The sequence below is a fragment of the Aythya ferina genome, assembly GCF_964211825.1.
Source record: "Aythya ferina genome assembly, chromosome: 3".
Taxonomy (NCBI): domain Eukaryota; kingdom Metazoa; phylum Chordata; class Aves; order Anseriformes; family Anatidae; genus Aythya; species Aythya ferina.
In genome coordinates, this window is record NC_140298.1 from 4,544,182 (window position 1) to 4,569,472 (window position 25,291).

The 25,291-nt window shown below is 34.4% G+C and overlaps 1 protein-coding gene across 10 annotated transcripts in view; it reads right to left on the bottom strand.

Moving 5' to 3' along the window:
- Positions 1-25,291, bottom strand: part of USP34 (ubiquitin specific peptidase 34) — a 135,208-nt gene that overhangs the window by 73,089 nt on the left and 36,828 nt on the right. For all 10 annotated transcript variants that reach the window (XR_014691187.1, XR_014691188.1, XM_084513739.1 and 7 more), the window contains 13 exons: positions 22,994-23,186; positions 17,578-17,639; positions 9,520-9,601; positions 9,331-9,423; positions 7,503-7,628; positions 6,976-7,105; positions 6,174-6,209; positions 5,407-5,537; positions 4,199-4,815; positions 3,398-3,612; positions 1,505-1,620; positions 1,292-1,419; positions 304-393 (listed from right to left, as the gene is read on the bottom strand). Coding sequence is in view for 8 of the 10 variants with exons in the window: in XM_084513739.1 (XP_084369865.1) it covers positions 304-393; positions 1,292-1,419; positions 1,505-1,620; positions 3,398-3,612; positions 4,199-4,815; positions 5,407-5,537; positions 6,174-6,209; positions 6,976-7,105; positions 7,503-7,628; positions 9,331-9,423; positions 9,520-9,601; positions 17,578-17,639; positions 22,994-23,186 (2,019 nt within the window). In the remaining 2 variants the exon portion in view is untranslated. The remainder of the gene's footprint in view (positions 1-303; positions 394-1,291; positions 1,420-1,504; positions 1,621-3,397; positions 3,613-4,198; positions 4,816-5,406; positions 5,538-6,173; positions 6,210-6,975; positions 7,106-7,502; positions 7,629-9,330; positions 9,424-9,519; positions 9,602-17,577; positions 17,640-22,993; positions 23,187-25,291) is intronic.

A 25,291-nucleotide genomic window follows, 5' to 3' on the forward strand; every position in this document is an offset into this window, starting at 1 on the left:
ATTGCAACCTTTTACAATATACTATTCCTGGATGTCTAGTACCGTCTGACAAGTCTTTGACAGGGTTTGGGGGTAAAGAGTTAAAAAAAAATTAGTCTTCACTTCAGTTACGACAGCAGAGCTTATAAGGATTAAAAGTAGGCCTGAGTGATTAGGCAAATTCATACAACTAGGCCAGATAACAGACATGATAATCTTAGGTCATTGTTAATTTGGATCACAGTAGAAGAGCAAGGCTCAAAGCAGTCCTCCAAATGTCATCACCTCTGTTGGTTTAGTGTGTTTGTGGGGGGGTATACTTACATTGTTATCCAATGCGTATCATAACTGCTCCCAAACTGTTGAAACGTACCAAATAACTTTGGAAGAAGACGAAGTGAAACTACTACTGATCTAAAGGAAAAAGAAAGAATCACTAAAATGCAACCATTAGAAAATGAAAACAGTTTTAAAATTACTTTGGGAAGCTCCTGGCCAATGAGCAGATATGCTAACTGAAAGCACTGGAATACATCTGGGTGAAGTTTAATCAGTTTTCTGAAATTGAACTACATATATATCAAAATATTTACATATCATACCTCTCACAAAGAGCTGTTAGACAAATATCAAAATAAAACAGTATACACTTCACTTATTTAAAGTGAAAATATTTAAATTATATACGTATACATTCTTATTTTTGATGTTCATAATCTTTTGAAATTTCACCAAAATGGGTACTTTTTTTTTTTTCTGCAAACAGATGAGACAGCAGAAATCAATCTCAAACTGTCAAAATAGACTCAATATTGCCATTTTCAAACTGTACAATCTCACAGTTTTGGCTGGTATTAAAAGTTATCTAAAGTCAGGGTACATCTTCATCCTCCAGCTGCTCCTTCATAGAAATTAAATCTCACAACAGACTTGGTGGGTAAGAACTTGTCCGTTTCTCAGTCACTTAAAGGTAAAATCTAAATATTCAGCTCAAAATGCTTATGCTAAGGCACTTGACTTTGCACTCAACTGCTTAAGAAAGATGTGAACCCAAGTTTACCAAATGGTGGGAGGGCAGCAAGCTCTGGCAGAAGGGAGAAAAGACAAATGCACAAGATGGGAAATTCAGGATGCTGACAGAAAAGAAAAATGGAACATCAGACACATCCATAGCACTTTTAAAACTGCTTTTATACTTCAACTTTTGTCTGTTTTAAATTGACTTCCTGTAACATTAAGTAACTGGCATATTCAACTTGGATTTCTTATATGTTGAAAAAAGATGAACGTAAAACCAGATAATTTAAGTTACCTGTTGTTTGCTAAATTTTCTAAGCAGCCTTCAATAAATCTCATTCGAATCTGTCTGTCAGTGAACCAGCATACTAAAGAACAGAGCAGCTTCTCTGCTTCATTTATTAACCCTTCAGAGAGATGAATCTACAGCAAGTAGAAAGAAAGGTCACTGAATAGCATATAATTTATTTTCTTTTAAAAAAATATTCTTTTCTTGTATTCAACTTACTGCATCTTCATCCTGGACCAGATCCCACAAAAGGGTATTTCCTTTCTTACAAACATTATCCAAATTAATGTCCGTCACCGCATTGCTATTATATTGATGTTTATGAACTGCTGGTCCTGAACAAAATATAAAGACCGTTATTAAATAAATAGAAGATTAAATAATAGAAGCTAATCTGAGTATTATTCCCTCAGTTCATGAAGAACATGCTTTACTTATACATTTGGCTATTTTAAAGTGCATACAATAACATTACAGTTGCAGATTTTTTCTGCATATGATTTCGTTAAAAACAAAAGACAAAACATTATAACCATGCAAGAATTTGACAGGACAGTTCAGGTAATATTTGCATGGTTTTTGGCTAGCTGCAAGTGCAAAAAAAACACTACCTAAGAATTGCAGATGCAGGTGCAATTGCTTTTTCATTCAATTAGATTTAATTCATATAAACATATATGTAGTTATACATAATTCTTAGCACTGTGGACTGAAGGGAGGTATCTTTTTAATTACAATGGTTGGAAAGTAAAAAGCACATTTCAATAAATTCCTCTCATACCGCATGATATTCTGTATCTAACCAAAAACCAGGAAAAACAAACGCTATTTTTACATACGATAGAGTATTAAAGTGCATGATTTTAGAAACTCATCATATTTTCATGAACAGGGATATACGTTTTCCTTCTTACATGTGGTCACAGCTGGCACCACTCATTTATCTACTATTTGATACTATTTTCATACTGCAGCAAGGTCAAGTAAAAATTTTAGAATGTGTGCAGAACACTGTAATCATTTGCACATTCAAAACTAGGCGTGTCAAAAGTAATTTGCCTCATGCTCAAACAGTAATTCCAATCTCTCTATACAATATGTATAATATCTATGGAAAAATGATGCTGATTTACAAAATATTTTAAATACAAAGCTTTTTAAATACATCATTCCAAATTTTCAGTGTCAGGCTGAAATTATTATTCAGTTTCAGATAACAAGAAATACTATGCCTGAAGAACAAACACTAAACCATGTTTCAGGAAAATATATAAATAGTAGTGGTTTTACTGTCTGCTGGAAGATAGCAAACATGGTTCTCCTGGACCAGTGAAGAAAAACGTGAAACCCTTCACTAACCATACACCCTGTTATATTTAAAAGGAGGATAAAACAGAAAACAAAGCTGCCAAAGCAGCATATGGAAAGATACCATAATTCTTATGGAGCATTACAATAGCATATTAAATTACACCCTGAAGAAAAGTAGAAGATTTGGCAGTGAAAGATAAAATTGCATAAAATGCCCTTTAAGGCAAGCTCCCTCAGATATCAAGTTGTATTTTAACTCATTTTTCAGAAGTTATCCTTTGCATGGTCCATTATGGTTAATTCATTTAAGATGATAAATGTATGAAATCACAGTAAGATCCACCCACCAGAAGAAAAGTCACATAACGTTTAAGGGAAAAAAATACCCAGCATTTCTGTAGCACTTTTCTCTTAATTTCAATTAACCGATTTGGAAAAAACAAACAAACAAACAAAAACATTTCTTAGGCTTCTTAGTGCCTTTAATTTGTATTAAAAGCTCCAGTATTTTTTTATTTAAAAAAAAAAAAAAAAGGTAAACACAGTTACATATAATGTGATACAAAATGAATGCCTTGGAAATTAATTACTTGAAACAGTAAAATCTCAGTAGTTAGTCACTGTGGTTTCTTTGGACAACTACTTTTTCACATACAACTTCACACATGTATGGTTAAATTAATTTGATTATTCAATTTATTATTATTTATTTACTCTTCCATTGAAGAATACTTTAAAATTACATGAAACTGAGTTAGAAGCACAGACAATGTTTTTCTGCTTTCTTTTGATTACTCTTACCTTGAGTAAGATGTTCATGATAGATAGAGGCCAGGTTAGGAAGATGCTGCTGGAGATGGGATGTTAGCTCAGCATGTGAATTAATCTGTACAAGCTCTTCTTCACAGCCAGACTCTTCCCCATCAAAATCTGCCATATTTTTCTCTGATTTTGCACTGACTTGAGAACTACTGCAACTGACATCATCTGCACTTAACATGTCATCAACCATATGTCTGTAAAAGAGGAACATTAGAACAGATAATATCAAAGAAAGCTTTTTTTTTTTTTTTACAGTGGACTAATTTGATAAATGAGAGTTAAAGCCTTTACTATAAGACAACTGAAACATTACGATGCAGTCAAGTTATTCAATGCGTAGCTTATACATGTATTTCAATACACAGCTAATATAATCCAAATAAACACACACCTCTGTAAGCTAAAGTCGGGATGAAGCATTTGTCTAAACAACAGACCTTTATATCAATTTGAAAAACAATTATAGATAAGCCGAAGGTCTCACTATCATGATAACTGTGTTGACTTCTTTAAGCTAAAGAACAGCATTTTACAAAGCAACATTAACACTGTTAAATATTATCATACTGATTCAATCTAAAAACTTAATTTAAAAAAAGAAAGACTTTAATCACATTAACCAAAAAGATAACTGTATAGTTACTTGAGATAACTATCTGTCAAGAAAAATTATCCCAAGTATACCAAAACATCAACACAAATTTCTGATCAAACCAAGTACTTTGCCACCAGTTTTATTTTTGTTATAGGAGGAATGAGGAGACATGTCAAGCTACCTACCCATCATGGTGATGGTGGTGGTGGTGGTGGTGGTGGTGATGCTGTGGACCAATGAATTGCCGACAGTTAAATAATTCATTTCCAATAGTTTCCCCCAGAAAGTCCCCTGTATGAGTTATACAAGAATCTTGAGACCCTTGTGAAATGTGAGCAGTGCTCATTTCCCCTGCCATGTCATGCTCTGCATCCTCAGCATGGGAACAGGCATCTAGCATTCTAATTCGATTATCCACTGGTGTCACAGAGTCAGTATTAAAAACATGGTCCTTTCCTGCCCCATTATTTGCACCGCTCCTCTCTGATGCCCCTTGTGAATCTCCCAGACAAATGCCTGTTTGAGATTCCAGTTTCCTGCTCCGTAGATCTGTGCTCCTACTGCTTTTTTGGGGATTATGACTCCTATCCTCTTCCTCTTCATCCTCCTCTTCTTTGAGGGCTTCAATATCTGCAATGTCTTCAGATTGCACTTCACTGCCAGGACTTCCAGCAGACTGGCTTGCATGACTAGAGTTGGCCTCATTACTGGATCCATCACTGTGGCCACTGCTACTACCAGGACCACTACTGCCATCTTCACCGCTGTTTGCTGTCTCATCAGAGCTTCCTTGCATGGACTCCTGAAATTTATTTTTTTTTTTAAGATTGGAGGAAAAATAAAACACCATTGAAAATGCATAATGAACACCATCATCACTCAAATGCCATTCTTTGTTTATAAGGAAATGTGTCAGCGATGCAAGTTTTCATTCACTTTCTCTCAGTTTGGTTGTCAATAACAAAATACTCCAAGAAAGATACGGATTTAAGAATTTAATTTTTGTATTACCTTTATGGTAACAGATATACTCTTTGCATGTAAACAGATGGAGTGACACTGTGACACAAGCAATACATCACGGAATCCCTTATGAGATTAATCTCACTTAAATACAATTAAAACCAGGAATTCCCTCCACCCCCACTTTTTTTTTTTTTTTTTTTTTTTTTTTTTTACAGAGCACATGCTCATAGGCAAGGTACAATACAGTCTGTACAAACAATGCAGAACAGAAGTAAAGATTCTAGCTATCCACTGTCCTGCTGCAGATAAGCATGCATGTTATGTACTTGTTCAGCTTTTGAAACCATTATGGGAAAAAAAATAAATTCCACACCTAATATCAAACAACTCAGTAACAAAATTCACAGAGTAAGATTTACACTCTTACCTCTGTATCTGAAAGTCGTTGCTGTACATGTTTTGTTCTGTTAATAAGCTGTTCTTCCATTTCAATATCACTGCCTCCACTCTGATGGGTGTCACTGTTGTCACTACTCTGAGGGCTAGCTGCTGGTGACCCTAATGCAAAATGACAGTTCCCAGTTACTTTGTGCTATATATTAATTGGAATGTAACAGCATTACATACATCTGCCTCATAAATCTGACTTGTTACATGCATCTGCTCGACAGCATTCTAACTGTGAACAGTTGAATAAGGGACACAACTCAAACAACCCAAATACTTCAAAACTAAAAATTCTTTTAATACTGTTCATTGTACAATAAAATTTGTGTTCTGATGTCTCTTTATGCCAGTATCTAACATAGATATATATTTATTATAGAACCTAGCCAATGGATAATTTTAATTTAACTCTCATAAAAAGCTCAGCTCTCATAAATAAGCTCAATATGAGCTAGCAATGTGCGCCTGCAGCCCAGAAAGTCAACCACATCCTGGGCTGCATCAAAAGAAGCATGGCCAGCAGGCTGAGGGAGGTGATTCTCCCCCTCTGCTCTTTTGAGACCCCACTGGAGTTCTGCATTTAAGCTCTGGGGCAGAGGTTTGAAATTACATGATCTTTAAGGTCCCTTCCAACCCAAACCATTCTGTGATTCTATGAAAATATAATTTCAAACTTGTAGTAGTTTTTTCCCTATATTTTAATATCAAACATATCAGATTGTGGTGTACTTCTAAAACTATACTTACAAGGTGAAGGGGCTGCTCTTCTGAGCTCTTCTTCTTCTAAAGGAATAAAACAAGATGGAAAAACAGGTGACTAAAAATCTTTTTGCCAGCATATAGTTGTCCGTGATTCATAAAAATCAGCAGTAAGAAAAGGAAGGGGAACTACAGTATAATGGCTTGGCAGCACCTTTGGTAATGACCATGGGGAAATACATAGTTAAGTCAAAAACAAAATAGAAATAGCATGTAATACCATAAACAGGGTAAAAAATAGATAAAATTTTGTATGATATTATGTATCTATAAAATTATAGATGCTCATCAGAACAGAAATAGTTAACTGATCAGTAATAGATCATCCTTTGAATTAAAGTAAAAAAATATATATACTAATTTCACAGAATTTCTAGGTTGGAAGAGACCTCAAGGTCATCGAGTCCAACCTCCAACCTAACGCTAACGCTAACAGCCCTCCACTAAACCATATCCCTAAGCTCTACATCTAAGCGTCTTTTGAAGACTTCCAGGGATGGTGACTCCACCACTTCCCTGGGCAGCCTGTTCCAATGAATTTATACAAAGAGAACTGTTCTGAAACATAAGGCTTTCCAAACTCATTCACAGTTTTAGTGCTTTCATCCTTAGGCTGCTTTATTTCACGTTCTGTTTGAAAAATATGCCAGCATTACACCCTTCATTTAAAAATGAAGTATTTTTAAATATTTTAAGTAAAAGGTTCTATACAGCCTTATTGTCTAAAGTCAACGAGGAGACTATGAAAATTAAAAATTTAGCTACCATATTAATTGGAAAAAATACGTACCTTTTTTGTTTCCCATTGGTAGATTAGTACTGAGTAAAGATGCAAAAGAGCTTTGTTTTGACAGCTGAGCCTTAGCTGCTAGTGCATTATTCCACAGTGCTTTTATAAGCATTGATGCCAAATACAATGTCTGTGAACAAAACCAGATAACAGTGCCATGAAGAAGCAGTAGGTTTTGTATGCAAATGTACACTGCTAATATTTCTGTGTGCCAATACTACAGTTCATCAAAATAAATGCATCAAGATAAACATGCACAAAATGAAGAAATATTGTGTGGAACACTTACTAACTTCAGAAATAATATTAAAGTACTCTAATGGTGGTTATCCAGTTCTCCAAAGCCTCAGAAAGAGACTAATTCCAAAGCCAGAATGGCCTACTTGAAGAAACATTACAAATTTACTCATATATGTTCCTCTTTTATGCATTAGTGAATACTACTTGTATGCAGTCCTTTAGAAAGACAAACATGTAACAATGAATATACAAAAACAATTTCTTGCAGTGATTTTGTTCATCTTTACCTGTTCCGTGTGAGCACTTGGATGAAGAGTTGAAACGAGGTTAAGAAGATGCCTAAGTGGGACAGGGTCCAAGTTTTTGATCAAGGAAGGAAATAAATCGTGGATGTAACGACTGCAATGCTTCAGCTACAAAGCACAAACAAACAGAAAATAACAAGAACAGTAAAATAGTTAGTTATAACAGTTTCCTTGATAAAAAGATGGATAAAATTGCAGCAATTATGCACCATCGTTCCACAAAATATGAGGAAACATTTGTCCAATAATTCTAAACTACATCAGATTTGCAATTTTGATTCAACTGAATTTTTACATTCAAAAGCAGGTGAAGTTCAGTAAAATCATGTTACAACTACCACATATTTTCTTTAGTTCCAGTTCTAGGAGATCTGGTGAAAATAACTACAGTTAAGTTTGCGTTTTAATGTAAATAAAACACCTTGAATATTACAGAAGTTTAGATATCTACTTCAATCCAGAGAAGAGAATTTTTTGTCAAAAAGCTAGCTAAAAAAATGGAAAAAAAAAATTGAGGCCTTTTATTCTGCAGATGTCACCCTTTTAAACAACATTAGAGGTTTAAACCCTTTACAGGAATTAATCTGGACGTACTTAATTCTGATATCAAACATGAATTTTGAAAATATCCATACATTAAAATAAGAATGCAAACTGTAAAAGAAATATCGCATTTGATAATTATATTAAGTTCTAATAGTATAGAAGAGAAAAATTTAGAGCTCTAACACTAGTGTGAACTACTGTAGTGTGAGAACATCCAAGAAGATAAATGATCACTTTAAAAATATAACTGAAGTAATTATTAATCTGATAAAGAAAATATTTTGAGCCTGTTGGAGTGAATGCTATTAAAATGAGCATTTATTAACATTCCTGCTGCATTTTATAATGACAATGGACTACAAAGTTTTCAGTATGTTCACAGTAGTATTTGAATGAAACAAATTAGAGACGAACACCATTGAACACAGGAGAAATAAAACCTTTCAAACTGTAACTTGTTTAAAAGTCTGTTCCCTACACCTATTTAAAAAGACCAATTTTATTTTGCTGACCTTCATTTTGAGTGTAATTTTTCTGAAAAACTGACACTGAAACCTTGAGGTTTCTTTCTTTTCCAACATGGGCCTGTTTCTGTTTTGTTTGTTTTTAATGAATGATAAAGGCAGAATGAAACCAAGGAAAACATTTGCACAGCAGGAAATCAAAGCATCTACTGTATTCAAATCTTCTAAAGAAAAAAATAAAATAAAATCCAAAATAAACAGTGTCACAAATACACATTCAGATTAGTAAACAAATATATTTTTCTGAAGGAAAAAAGCCTATCAGAGTTTCCAGGTTTACCATGTGAAAAATAAAATCTTTGTGCATTCTGTAGACATCACCACCAGCACTAAAGCACAACTATGAAATTCACTGCTGTAATTTTCACTACCTTGTCCCCACCAACACTAACTGAAGAGGAATCTATACTACATAGGAGCAAAGCAATTTACCACAACAGTAAAAAAAAATTACATCTACTTTAGAATCTCCATCCCTATCCTTAGTGAAAACACCGCATCTGCAATAAACAACTTCATTTGCTACGTGCATAGAAGTAGCTTAGGAGAATTTTGCAACTAATGAAACAAAGTAATTGTGTCAATTACTAAGATCACAATTCGGTGAGCTAAACACTAAGACAAGCACAGAGTAAAATGCAAGAAACTCAACTTTATGAATGTAAAACAAAATTAACCTGCCATTTTCTGATTTTTTTTTGTACCACTCCTGCAATTACATTTAAAAGTATAGTATATACCTGTGCTGCAGCCCAAATACAGTCTATATGTTGAGTACTGAGTCTCCCTTCAGCTGCGAGAAAATTCAGAATCACTTGGCACTGTTTGATGATCTGCAAAGTGAGAACATATTGAGGAAAGATTTACTAGAACAAGAAGTTACTCCTCCACATTTATAGTAAAAATAATAGGAATAATTTTATACAAACCTCAATATGTAAATTTGGTCCAAAAATGTGCTCAACTACATTGTTGCTGATAAGCCAGTCTGCAAGCTCTTTTGCAATTGATCTAGAGATGAAAAAGGAGCAGAAATATATGTAAAATTGTATTTCTATAATGCACATACAGGATTTTTCCCTAGTACAGCATGTATTTCAAATTAATTCAAATTAGTATCTGTAATTGTGGTAAACATACACAAACTTTTTGGAACACAAAGCATTCAGTCATTTAAATGTTCTCTGTATTTTTTTGTTCAAATTGAAGACAAATGCCAAACATCAGTTCCCACTTATCCCTCTGGATTGTTAGCAAACATGTAAACAACAATACTACGATTGTTTTGTTTTTCAATTGAATACAGTTCAACAGACCACCTGCAGACCACTTCCAGAGACCTCAGAGGTAAGATTTGATAAACACTGCTATTTGACCTGTTTATCATGAAATCGCAAAACAAGTATTGAGTTTGTAAATGTAGCGAAAGCTGAGAGTGACGGAAATGGTTTTATAAGAAAAGCACTTGAATACTTTTAATTCTCTCGAGTAAATAACAATTCATATAGTTTTAAAAACTTATGTGTTACATGCTCATACTCACTCACATGTAGCGTACAGATATTTCCAAATTTTCATTTTGTTTCAGCCACAGCAGTAAGGGAAGTTCACCTACTGCCAAATCCATAACCAAACATTCAAACAGAGCAGGGCAAGGAAGCTGAATTTTCCAAAATAAAAGTTGAACTTCCAGAAATAGCTGCCCTGTCTGGAAACTAGTGCATAAGCTCCTTTTTATTCCTTCCTTTCAAGCGAACGTTTGTTTATCCAGATTTTGGCACCAGAAGCAATTAGAGGGCATTTCAGTATTTAAAGCACAGCCTCTCGTTTAAATGGCCCTGGAATAAAAGTGCTCTGTTTCACAAGGAGGAGAGGAGGGGAGGGAAGGGGTGTCTTAGAGGACTACAGGAAGAATATTTTTACCACGACTATCTGTGCAGCATTTATGGTCACTATTATAGTCAGGATTGCCAGACTTTATTATCCACAATAATAAAACAGGATTCTTTAGGTAAAAAGGGATTGCCTTTGTAAGTTATCCAAGCAGAATTCACTTTTTTGGGGCACAGTTCTACAGTTCTTTTAAAGTGCTTGATCACTATAGATGAACTCAAGAGCAAAGTTCCTATACTCAACACCATTCCTATACTATCTACTTCTGTTCTGACTCCAGGACATAGGGAATCAAATGTTCTTATTCAAAAAAAGTAATATCCCCAACAGTTAAGAAGTAACTGGTTTACAAGACCTAACAATTTACCAACAGTATCATTTATGATTTGATAATAAGTAAGTTCTTGTACTGTAAAGTCAGCATGGGTATCTGCTCAAAAAGGATGAAAAAGATAAGCCAGGTCTGTTCCACAAAATTAAGATCTATTTCACTTCCTACAGCCTCATTTCAAAAAAAAAAAAAAAAAAAAAAAAAAAAGGAAAAAATAACTACTACCCCCAGCACTTCAAAGACACCCACTCCAAACCAAACTTTGGAGTATACATTTTACGTACTCATTCAGAACTTGGATTTCTAACAAAATTTGAAGAAACACATTTTCACGTGGGTGTAGTGATCCTGCAGACTTTACAGCTGAAGTTGTGATTCATTTGAATATATACTACCAGTCTCCTTTAGACACCAAAATGGCTTTAAACAATGCTCTTTTCCATCTGCCTCCATGCAGAAATTACCATAATGGCACTGTCCCGGTAGGGAGTTTTTCAGACTGCTGGTAGACTTTGTATCAATTGCAAGGTCGGGATAAAAGAAAACAGAGTGCTCACAGATAGATTTATTTACAAGAAGTGAGCAACCAGTTTAATTTCTTTGTGAAAGAAAATGTTCTTTCCTCTGTTTCACATACAGTCTTCATGGTAGCAGAGCCAACCACCACAAGGATTACATTACCTTCTGGGAAGTAATAAACCTGTAGTGTATAAGCAGTCATAAAGAGCTGTGACGGAATCCAACATCAAATACTACGATTTGTCTTAAATTACAATTTCCCAACCCATAGTCTTGAAAGCTGAATTGAGCTTGCAAAAACATTCCCTCACTTACAGCCTGTTTGCCCCCAGCTCATTCTTCTTGCTTGATATTGCCTTCCCCTGCTGTGGGCAGAAGGGCTCCTGCTACATGACCACCATATAGCCAGAAAGCACCCGAGTTTGCATGTTGCTCATAGAAAAGGTACCGATCTGACCACATGACTGAGCATACACCCGCCTAGATGCAGGAGACCTGAATGGAGGCATTTCTGGATATGTGAAAAATGTCATCTCCATAAGAGGCAACTATGTTAACACCAGTCATAAGCCAATTTAAGTCTTAATTTTGTTCCAGGACCACTTAAGTTTCTACTTGGATCTGAATTTTGCAACCTGAATCTTTGAGAACTGATCCTAAATAAACACTTCTAGATTCATCACACATTGCCAATACGAAAGGACATACTACTCGGGGTCTATTTAAGCTGAATACTCCTGCTAGTGGCACAATGTCCATTAGACATTGTATCCGGAGTTGTACGTTGCATTTTGGCTACTCTAAAAGAAAGAATAAAAACTTCCATGCAGAGTGAGCTCCTACATATTTTATTAAATGCATATGACAATTCATCTCTAATCAGCAAAATTTTTTCTTTTGAGAAATAACGGATTATTCATCTGAAGGAGTACCTTTTTTAACATGTCTTCTCAAAGGCAGAAAAATTTCTTATTTTACTAGTGAGCTAGACTGTGCTAAAATGACATCTCAGATTTCTGAAAGTAAACACCCATTTGATATAGATTTATTGAGGATGACCAAGAACAAGAAGATCCTTGTGAAAGACAGAATGCAGCTTTTGTGTTTCCCTGCAAGAATTGTTCCTACAACAAAGTTTTGCTGAAGGCACACCGATCACTAAATATACTGGGTTTCTGAATGACAAAGCTACTACCAGCACTATTTTGTTCTCTGCTATACTGAGAAATATATTAATGAAAGCGGAATCAAGGATTTACCAAGAAAAGCTCATTTCAGTGTAAATGTTGTATGTCAGACTTTCTGAACACTTCCTTTTCAGAAGAAGTTTTTTTTTATCTATTGGTTTTCCTCAGTATGTTTCCTCACCTTCAGAGTGAACATCTCAACTCACAAGCAGCTTCAGAACTTCGCACAGACAAAAAAAGCAGGGCAACCCAGAATTACTTTTTACTACAAGAATTAAAGCATTATCTCCTGCATTGTTCAACATGGTTTCATTTTGGCTTTCAGCTATTTTAAAATTCCTTTCATGTAAGTCTGTATTCTTCAAAATTCAGAAGTACTTTTCAGAGCGATTTGCAAATTATTGTCTGACTATTACTATACAATAACTCTATGAGTCAGGCAATTTAGCAGGAACTAAATTTTCAGTGAAAAGATGCTCAAATTTTCTTCTAAAAAGTTCTCGAAAAGGTTTTAGAATAATTTTCCTCTTCATACAAAGGTAAACAGTGAAAGACACACATTATGAAGGTGTGAAGGTGCTACAAGTGAAGGTAGCAGCCACTCCAGTTTAATTGTCTCTAAATGCTTTTCATACTGGAAAACTACACAACGTATTAGGGTAGATGGTCTCCAGACTTCATTCATTTCTCCCTATACTTTTAATAGAATTCATAGTCAATCCACATATTTCAAAACTACCTGGTTTAGATCCAAGAAATTAAACTTAAGCATTTTTGACATTAGTTTCCCCAGGCATTCCATGAGACTTTGGGAGGGGAAGCAATGTAATTTCTGATATAACTGGATGTTTGTGAACTGCATTTTTGAAAGGTGAGCGTTAGAGCTTGAATTCCATTCATTACTGTAAATAAAACTATCCAGAAGGAAACTACAGTGTGCACATTTTCCTGGTAGCTCCAAGAATGTCTCCCTAAAGGAGGACTGGGTTAAAGTCCTAGAAACATTTTAATCTAAGGCTGTGGCGCAATACTTGGTAGCCACATGATCACCCAGATCCAGGAAACAATCCCACAGCAAAATAACCCCCCAAAATAAAACCTTTTGTTATCCAGCCAGTCAATTCCCAGCACAATTCACCATGAAGCTACAAAAACACACTAGTTCTGTACTGGATGAAATGCAACAGCAAGTCAGCAATGTCACTGAAACAAATAACGTAAAACCTTTAACAAAGCATGTAGCAAGAGAAGGAGCACCTTGCAAAGGACAAACACTAACATTTCTTGCTTAAGTCACTGAAATAGTGTCTACAACAATAATTACACGTGGGAAGCACTGATCTTAATTATATAGGATCAGAAATACAAAGAGGATAACACCACACACCTTCCAAAAAACATTCATAACACGTGGTTTTGTTTACCATCCTGCACTTTCCTATTTGACACTCCACAGGTTCTGAAAACAACAATCAGACAACATCTTGCATATTTGTTAAATTACCTATGCCACTAGATAGCTGTATACCACTAGAAAGAAACATTAGTGTTTCTAAAACAATTTTGTCTTAATTAGTGTTTCAAAAAATACTGCACTTTTTTCAGAGAAAATCTGAGAAGGTTCCTGGAACGTGGAAACAGAGGGGAAGGGATGTTTAAATTGTGTTGCCATAAATTCAGTTGGTGAGCTAAGGCAAAATATGAGAAAGGAAGACTTAACACGAGCTAAGAAAGCAGTGGTGAAGGGAAAAAAAAAAAAAAAAAAGAAAAAAAAAACAACACAAAACTTGTAGTTTAATATCTCATTATGAGGAAAGAGAGGGAAGAGAAAGAAGAAAAGCCTAGATCTTTTTGTTCACAGGTGAAAGGAATTTTGGACACCTGAAATTACTCTGTAGAAAGCTTTTAAGTGAGGGCAGCCAGGTTCTCAAATGAGGAGGGAGGTCATCTCAGCATCAACCTGAATCCTGAAACTAAAATACTTGGCTGCCTGCCAAGTGCAAACGCAAAACAAAATCTCTCTTCATACCTGTTATTTTCACAGACCGGCAGTCTCCTCATTAAAGAAAAAAGAATATTTCTTCTTCTTATGGTCTAAATAGCACAAAAAATCTTTCTGTCTATGAAAGGAATGATCATTTTTCACTAACTGACATCGGGAAAATAGTTTTAGTAATCACTGTTCAAAGACCTGAAGACTCTTCTGTTCAATCTCATTATTTTTAGCTTCAGTAGATTTCATACTCTTCAGTACCTTAGATAGTGCTCTGATGCCAAACTTAAGAGCCAGGAACAGCTAAATTAAAGGTATCTGTCTCTGTGATATTATGAAGTTGAGCCCTAAGACACTGCACATAACTGGACAATATGCCTACTAAGCCAGCACAAACCCTCAGCTCTGCAGAAGACGGTCAAGTAAACTAAATCTAAAAAGACATGCAAATACCTACAGCTAGAGAACAGATTTCCCTATCTTAGCTTTCTGCTGCTTTCAAACGAAAAGTTGTGAAACCCAATGTTTTTCCTAGACAGAAAATGCTTTAGCTGCCTTTCCACAGAAAAATTTGCAACCCATGCAGATAAAAGTGGGAAGCTACTGTTGCAAAACATTTGCTAAAAAATTCTGATGATACTTCTAAACAAAAGGGAAGAGCTAGAACTAACTCATAGCTCTTTTAGAAAAAATACAAAAAGATACCTCCCGCAAACCCACCTTATCAAGATACAGAAGCAGAAATCCCAAAGGTTGACAGTTCCAAATGCATCTGGAAAAGTCAAAACACATAATGGGGATGACCAGACATAATGGAAAACATCTTCCTTTGACAAACCTGCAGAGGCTACAAAGGTACAAAATAAATCTTAGACTTCCTTTCTCCTTTGACTAAGTAAAAAAGAAAAAAAAAAAAAAAGGAATGAAAAGCTTTCCTTTTGCTGCTCATTCAATCACTGCCAGCTCTGTAAGTGCTTTCTGATCCAAAAATTTCTCATGAAGAGAGTCTCTAATGAGAAGGAAGCTTTGTACTGCAGTTTGTTCAAACTGCAGAAGTAAGACATGTTCCCCATCCTTCTGCACCAGCCTTTTGCCATTATTTGGCCAGCAAAATACCAGGATAACTGATTGCAAAAGACATGTGAAGACAAGCAGCAACACTTGATATTGATTTGTTCCCAACTTTTCAGGTAAAACATCAGAACGACTGGAATTCAGATTTTAAAAATCACATGCTACAAAAGTGTAAAAGAAGGTCTCCTGTTCGTGATGCATTCCTTTCAAATGACAGGCTGTTTACAGATGCCCTTGCCAAGAAAGTAGTATCTCAAATGAGGACTTGACAATTTCCTTCAGCTTTAAGATAACTCTGATCTTTTTGCATAGTACATCAGCTCTTCTACAGGGAACTTACAGTACGTTGTTAGTGTTTTCCTTGTTAGTGTTCCTTAATTAGTTACTACTTGTTAAAAACAGTTTCATTCACACTATACTTCAGAAGATAAATTAACCAAGAATCACCCTAGTTTCAGAGTTTTAACGTAAAGGAAGGATGGGAAAAAATGGATAAAACTGAGATTTGGCTGTTACCACTGTAACAATACACCACAACTGGCAGTACAATACTGAAAATACCCCAGCTAACCAAGCCACCTCACATATTCAATGCACTTCTTAAAATGCTCATTTTGCATAGCCTAAAAGCTAGTTATACTCCTCTAATGTTTACTTCTACTGCTACACAACTAGTGGCTTTGGAAAAAAAAAACCACACCTCTCAGAGAACAAATAATAATCTTTGTTAGTAATGCAAATCTTTGGAAGCATACAGGAGCTTAATGAAATTACATTCAGGTCTCGCCAGATCATAATAAGATATTTCCATCATACTTGCAGAGAATTCTTTTTTTGTTTCTTTTTTTTTTTTTTTTTTTTTTGGATACTATGTATCAAAATTAACTTTTAAATAAATGGATAGCATGGACTCATGCTCACCTATTGACTTAATGATGAATAACACGAAAAAATTGATTTCAAGCAGTTATGTGTTCTGTATTCTCAAGGTATTTTCATATTTTTATGGAAGCAAAAGTGTGCTACATTCTGATTCTTTATTTTAAAAATATCAACCTATTACCACTTTAAACATTCAAGTTGCTATTTACATGAAATCTACGGCATTGCGGTCTTGACTGCTGCTACATTTGAACAAGCAGGTGTTAAAGAAAACCATCTATAGTGGAACTACCCACACAAAAAGCAAGCCAACTGCTGCTGCAACAGGAGAATGTGTCTCCAGTGAAACAGATAATGTGCGTGGCTATAACCCCCAAGATAAACATAAAGAGCATATCACAAATAAAATCCTTGGTATCCTTCAGATAATTTGACTATTATTTCAAAAGAATGGTTATTTCAACTTCCTGAAGACGTAATTTTGTCTAAATCCTAAGCAGTTCTAACATTGATTTTAGAGTTGTTACAAAAATAATACATTTCCTCATTGGAATACAATCCCACACATGAAGCTTCAAAGATTTATAAGAGTCTTCTTTAGAATTGTGAAACACACCTGAATTACACAAACACAGATTTTGAAGAAAAACAACACACAGTTCTAAAAGCACAGCCTCAGAGAATTCATGGAAAACTAATAACAGGGATAGGTGCCAGTGATGGCCAAGCAAGCTTTATTTAAATAAATTATCTGGAGCATTGTTAAGGTGGCAAAAATACTACTTGCATATGAGTTAGCTAGTTCTTATTTATACATGATAACTGATGTGTTTATTATTTCATAATCTACATTTTTCTAAAGGTTGCTTTATCTCTTATCTTTAAAAAACAAAACAAACAAACAATAAAAAAAAAACAGTAAAAAACCAGAAACGTTTAGAAATATTTTGAAGTTACCATTATAAAACAATTTATTACACCCTGATTAGAATATTTCTGATAACACCCCAGCTTATCACTACTCCCCACTGGGTTAAATCCATAACAATACAAAAGAACCACAATCAGACAGAGCACTTAAAGTATTCATAATAATGTTCCTACTTACGTTTCTGTGTCTGAAACTAATGACTCATTATTACACACATCATTGAAGGTATGAAGTTGATTCTATAGTTAGAAAAAGGAAAAAAAAATTAAAATTTTATCTAAATATTTTGCGAGGTAGTTCTCTTTAATAAATAATATTAATGACAGTAAACGTTCTTCCTAATACTTTCAATGCTTTTAAATACAACTCTTTGACAGAAATTGAAACAACAGGCATTCTAGTAGGCAAGAAGGATTTTTTTTGTTTGTTTTTTTAAATCAACCTTCCTTTCATTAAACCAATTAAATAATGTTAGGAAACTCTGCCCTCTATGGAAATCAAAGCAAGGCATCTAGCAGTAACTCTACACACAGGTTTTTATGAGACATGAAACTCACACTCTGGAAAGTAATGAGTAGGGTTGAGTCCCCCATTGTTGTACTGTAAAGCTTACTACAACAGCAAAGATTTCAATACTGATAATGTGACAAAAGAAAGCCTATAAAATTGGAGAGTGAAAATTACAGAAGACTGTATATATAATGAAACTTTTTTCACTATGTGACAAAGAAATGAAAAGCCTATTAAAGTATTACATCTTGCACACTAATCATCCCATGTTTACACAACACCTCAGTAATTCATGAACCCCAGATTTTTGTGGTTGTATACTAATTGGAATTTTGTTTAGGTTGCCAAAATTCCTTGTTAATATCCTTGAAAATTCAAAATTTTGAAAAGCTGTAGCTGATAGTGGTTGTGTTTTTTCCTCTGTGTGTGTGTGTGTGTGGGGGGGGGGGAGTGTTGGCTCATTGGTTGGTTGGTTTTTGTTAAATTCAGTGCCTTACTCTATTTACAGGAAAGAAACTTTATTTACTATGTTAGCGTATGAACTCCATGCTTTGGAAATCCACATGACTTAAACATATCATTAGCATTAATAATAATTATTAATCTCACTGTCAGCTATTTCAATCATCTACTAGTGTTAACTAAAACAGATTCAAATAATATGAGACAGAATAGCTTGTGGGGATTGCATCACCACTTATAAAAAAAATGTCTTTAAAAATGAGATGTTTATCATCATCTGAAACTTTGGTCAAGGCAGCATGAGAAATTTGTACCGATAGAATACCTGAAGGTTATGATGGAGGAGAGTGAGAGTAAACAAGGAGTACTGGGGATTTTAAAATAAAAGCTACACACAAATTTTATTCATGTTTTGTTAAACTACAGGATCTAAATTTAAAAAAACATAAAAAAAAAAAATATGCACCTTTAAACATTTAGAATTTCTCTAGTACTTAGAAAGGCTTTCTTTCCATATGCACTTTCTCTGGAGATGTGCTCTCAAAAAATACCATGAAACTGTTTTAACTCTCTACTATTCAACTTGACACAATTGGCTGAAATCACACCAGTTTTCTTCCACATCTGTAAGCCTAAAGGGTCTTTATAGAAAATACTAATTTCAACCCTCAGAACCAACTTCCCAGATATATAGATGACCGTTTCCAATTCTTTAAATGTATATGATACTTTTAAACATTTAAAATCACATTATGAAACGTTTTGGTCATCTTGTCATCAAAAACATTAAAGACACAGGAATGAAGTTTTTGAAATTCAAATTAAAGTTGTTGCATAACTTCTTCAAAAAAGTTATTTGTTTCTTTCTTGAAACATCTCAAGCTCACACGCTCTACAATTCTGGTGAGTTAATCTCCTTCAGACTGTACAGAAAGATTTATTTGTGCCTAACCTCAAAAATTTTAAAGTGAAAACATGTTTTTGAAGAAGTAAAATTGAAAATGAATTAAAATTAGTGAGACACGAGAGCCTGATTACACCATTATTATAGATAAGTTATTAATAGATATTTTCAAATGAAATACATTTAGGAGTGGAAAAAATATGTGAACAGAACTTAATGAACAAATTGTTATGGCTCATTAGGATTGGGTCAAATAAAGAAGTGAAAGGTCACTGGTATTTCTGAAGACTCATGCCCCACCTGAAAATGTTTTCAAAGGTATCAAAAAGTGGAAGAGCATCAAAGTATGACCATTATTGATTTTAAATCTATGGCCATGTGTTGATCCAAGCTTCCAATACAAAATCCTTACCCTTGCAAAAGTACAACAGAAGAATGAAGTTTTCAGCAAAGAACAAAAAGGAATCTCCCTAGCTACTCTTGTCTCCAGACCCCGGCATCAAAAGAAATTACACTTTCTACATTAGAAATCAACATCGGAAGAATAAACAGTGTGCAAGTTTGTACTGAATTTATTCTGGGAAAACCCTACAATGTTACCTTTGTATTTTCACTAATTCACAGAAATAAAAATGTGTTGAAAACCTGAAAAAGGAAGGATGCCCAGATCAGTTATGAGAATTCATTTTCACATATTTAAGTTCATCTGTAACTGGAAGGACATGAAAAAAAAAAAAAAAAGAGTCCCATCTGTGATGCAATAGTAAAGAGAGAAGAGGGTATTTTAGAACTGAATCTCCTCAACTGATGGATGACTGGGAGATGAAATCAAAAAGAACCAAGGTAACAACAAAAATAAAACTCCAGGTATATCTTGGTTTACAGTTTGCTGTAGTTTTCTGTAGCTATTTCCAACTTGATATTCAACCTAGTCAAGCTTCCACTTTGCTAAAATTAACCTACATGTGTCTGTCTTCAACCTTGTTTTGTAAATAAGAACTTAAGTCAGATGATATGACACATTATGTATACACTACTCCCTCGAGAGAGGCAAGTCTATATTTGGTGGTAAGCAAATATAATCCCTGTATGCCATACAGCACATATTCTGTGAGTCTCAAGAGGTTTCATGAAACTGAAAGGTTTAATTTTAGGACTGGTCATGTTAGCTGTTAGGCAGGAAAAAAAAATCTCTTGGCAGACACAAATCAATACCTCCATGTTAGAACACATGCATCTGTTTAGATTCATTTATGTTTTCGGTCAAAAATATCCCTCTCCATAATGATGGCAAAAGTATCTTTATCTTGCAAAAGGAATAATTAGACATGCCACAGAACTTATTTGACCAGCTCTGTATTGTTCTTGATCCTGTGAGTTAAGTTAGAAATGCATATCTGAGTCAATTTTCCATATAAATTACGAGAAGATATTCTTCTTTGAAATAAAATGTATATTTGAAAGTTCACACTTTTGAATATTTTGCATAAAACTGCGCTGCAAGTTTTCTTTGAATCTTCACATCTATTTGAGAAATGAAGTGACAAATTGCTTCAAGGCTAAATTCTCAACTTTAGGCAAATGGAAGTCCAGGAAAGGAAAATATTTTCCAGTTGCAGTTATCTTGGTTCTAAAGTCTTAAATACATACAGGAGGCTGAAATTGTGCTGATTGAGAAGAACACTTCAATGGAATTACTTTAACAAATTCTAGCCATCAAAGATATGAACAGAAAAAAAATCAGAAAAGTAGTAATGAAAGTACATCAGTAATAGATAAGGTTGTCTGAAAATACTACCTAACTAAACTGACCTACATTACATATTTGTAAGCAGATCCTTGCTTGCAAAGAGGACACAAAACTTCAGTAAAGAAGCAGTCAAATTTTCTGAAAATTTTGGTTCAAATTTCACTCTCAAAGTTGCACAAATCTGGCAATCAAAATAGTTCCAGGCAAAGCATACCAAACAAAGTAGAGCAAAATTCAGAAGCCAAACAAGAAAAAGCAAATGATGCTTCCAAAGACATCTTCCTGAGATCTTTAAAAAGAGAACCAAAAAAGAGAAATTTTTTATTTGAATGAGAAAGAATAATGAACTGTCTCAGAGTTCCAGAGTAGTTTTAGAGACTATTCATACAAAAAATTAATAACTTATTAACAAACAATATTCCTTTTTTTTTTTTTTTTTGTATGTGTGTGTGTGTGTTTTGGTTGTTTTTACAAGCTGAAACCTATTTCTTCTATCTAAAACTACTGTAGAATATTGCTTTTGGTAATACATACCTGTTATTAAAAATCTCATTTTTACATTATATATCATAATATTTATAAATTGCAAGTTTGTAACATATTTATAAGTTGCAACATGGTAACAAGAGGAGGAGGAAGGGATTATTTCTATGTCCAATCAATGGACATATTTTAAAATACATCTACCAGATACTATGAGAGATCTGTAACTGTATAAATAATAAAGGACATGGAAATGAAAAGTCAAAACAAAAATATATACCATATTTCCACCTTAGATTTCATCAACTCAACTCAAATCTTCTTACACAAAAAAAGTCCAAAAATTCAATTTACATTAATTAATTAGGACAGAAAATTAGAATTCAGGCATTGAGTGTGCAAAATATAGCACTTACGTAAAGTCATAAAAATGTATATAAATTGCATATAGAGTAACAAATACATGCTGTCACTATTTCTTCCAAAAATTAAATTTCTCTACAGCTTGCCTACGCTGGACAAAGTACATTATGTTTTCATTCATATAAATACGAAACTGAATGGACGATGGATTCAGATAACTTGTCTTGTATTTACTGACACTCAGTAATGAAGAGAATCACTGAGTGATACTGTGTAATCTGTTAGTCAGAGATGGTTAAATGTGCTCAGAAAAGACTAAAAAACTTCAGCAGAACATGTTTATTCATTTTAGTGTAGTTCGTTCCTATTCATCATTTTGTGCATTAAGGCAGACATGACAATATGACCTATAAATCTTAAATACAAGAGTGTCAGCAAAACACAAAATTGAAAAGGCTCAGGTTAATAAAAAAAAGTTTAAAAGTTCACTTCTATCCCTGTGTGACTATAATGCGCATGTAGGAAACAATGACAGACAAAGGATGCCCAATGTACCTTGGCTGATGCCATGTGGAGCATTTCCATAGGAAAGGGAAGAGTGGGGGTTCTGGTTTTAATCTATTTCTATTTAATACTATTTACATTTACCTATTCAATTCAGTCTTCTGTTAATTGATGCACTTTCTTGAGAAACAGACTATACTAAACAAACAGGAAAAAGAGGTATCTACAATCTGAAGAAGTGGCTACACTACAGTCAAGACACTGTAAAGGTAAAAATCCAAACAGACTGAAAGCGTTTGTAAGCAACAACTATAGCCATGTCAATGGACTTAATTTTACACACCTTGTTGCAAAACATGGTTATAATACAGTTTTGTTTAGAATGGTAAATTGTTCAGGAAATGTGTTATAGTTCCACATACTGCAGAACACAGAGATGTCTTAGTCATATCTCTCAGTGCACCTTACATTCAGAACCACAACTGTAATTTCCTAACACTGCATATACAAGGATTCTCTTGTTTCACACATTAAAAATGCTCCCAAATAAGTCAGTATTGTAAAACACAATAGAAACATTATTTTTCTAAATATTTGTATTTTTAAAAAGTTCTTACTGTTATTTGACTCAGCCCAGCCAATCGCATTGTTAGAGTTGGAGACATAAAGTATTTAAATGCAAGATCAAGACTTTCTTTATCAAAACACAAGGCTGTATCCAATGGTTCTTTAACTGTGCTCCACATTAAATCTGCCATGTTCCGGGCTGCGCTTTGTCTCAATTCCTGGTCTGACAGTTTACATAAATACCTGGAATAAATTACAAATGGAAGAAAAGAAAGAGTATGATTCAAACTAGAACAATCCTAGAACACCATCTCGATTATAGCAAATATGTGTTTCCAACAGCTGTAGGAGTAACGAGTTAAAATATCACTATCAATAATATATCAGAAGTTGGCAACAACGAAAAAAAACACCAGGGAAGAACAGAATTATGTAAAATACATTAAAAAGGAAATACATTTCTGACTTTAATCCTCTTCAAATTTCTTTGTTGAAAAAACAGATACCCACAAAATGACATGAATCCCACACAGTTCTTTGGAAATGCAGATTGGAAGCCTTCAGTATTTTGAAGTTTCGGCTACATCCAACCTAGATTTAACTACACAGAAATGTGTTAAAAATCCATTTGTTTGACAGCCTAAGTCTGGATCTATCCTTGGAGACTGGACAAATATATGCAAGGACCTTTTAAAATATAAAAGAGATATTAAACTACACTTCACTAGATTTATACACCAATCCTTTGCATTTGCATTGTATAAACATTAGTAAATTAAGAAAAGAAAAAATACAGGCCCTGATTCTTATTTAGATTGAGGCCCTTTTTCACAGCTCTTGTGTAGTGGCCTTAAAATAAACACACTTCAACGATACTTAGCATTGTCAAACACAGCAAAGAGACTTCAGCGCAAATAATCAAAGACTGTGCATCTATGACAGGAATCACTGATAAGTAACAGGAGGACAAGAGGAGGACCACTGGGGGCCATCGTAACCAGATTCCTCACCGTTATCAATTGTAATATTTATTTTCTTATGTTGAGCACTGAAAAACAGATAATGGCAAGGAAGTAATGCTTCTGTGCTATGATTTCTAAACAAAACAAAAAGCGGCAATGAAAAGGCATAACTCATTTGAAAAAGTTCAGCAGCAAACCCAGCCTAATCACCTATTTCTAATCTACAGACAGGTGAGAGGATTAGAAACACTGATGAAAAAATTCATTGGTCTCTGTTACAAAATGTAATAATCTCAAATATCAGTAATCTTGGCCCATTTTTTATCTCCACATTTTTACATGCAAACTACAATCAGTGCTGGTTCCCAAACCTTTTCAGTCATAATTTAAGCTATGGGGGAAGAAATGTCTTTTTCCAAGATGGGAAACGCCATCTTTCTGAGGAAGCACGTCAAACTTGACCCTACCTCAAAGTGAAACTGCAACTGAAGGAAAGCCCGTGTACGACCAAAGCCTTTATTTCTGCTTAAATACTGGCACAGGCTTCCTAGAGAAGTGGATGATGTCCCATGCCTGTCAGTGTTCAAGAGACATATGGACGATGTCCTCAGTAACAGGCTTTAACTTTTGGTTATCCCTGAAGCCGTCAGGCAGTTGGACCAGATGATTTTTGCAGGTCCCTTCCAACTGAACTATTCTATTCAGTTTTATTTTAGAATGCACATTAAGTGCTACTTGATTGTTTTGTCAGGATTTCAGAAGATCTTGAAGGTGTTAAAAGAAATTAACAAATTCTCACTCTACATATAACAGATAAAGAGTGCATGTGTGTAACAGGCAGGAATGGGCATGGATCAATTTACACAGAAAGGAGGATGCTTTGAGGCTTCACTGCGTTTCACTAACAAGGCTATCATCTGAAACCCTGCTTACACTAGAAAGTTTGGTGAAGCAACTATGTTGATCTAGTTAATGTAACGAAAGTTTTGATTCCTATGCAAGTATCAATGTAAGCCCACTTTTATTCATAAAACTTACACCGCAGCAATATTTTTAAGGTTCTTTTAATTTATTTATTGTATTTAGTCTAAGCTTATATCAGACCTGTGTCGTATTTTGTGTAGTATATAATTGATGGTGCTTTTAAAAAATTCTACTTTTATAATTTAACGTACACTGTAGGTGCATTTTCAGAGCTACAGAAGTACTCCAACAGAACAATCTGCTTTGCCCAGGGTCTAGAGAAAGCTACAGAGAAAGAGCACTTTTTGTTTGTTAATTTGCACCGTTTCTAAGCCTTTTTAATGTTACTAGGTTATTCTAAGAGCTAAGCACAGTATAGATGTAGAGTCACAGAATGGCTGAGGTTGGAAGGACCTCAGGAGG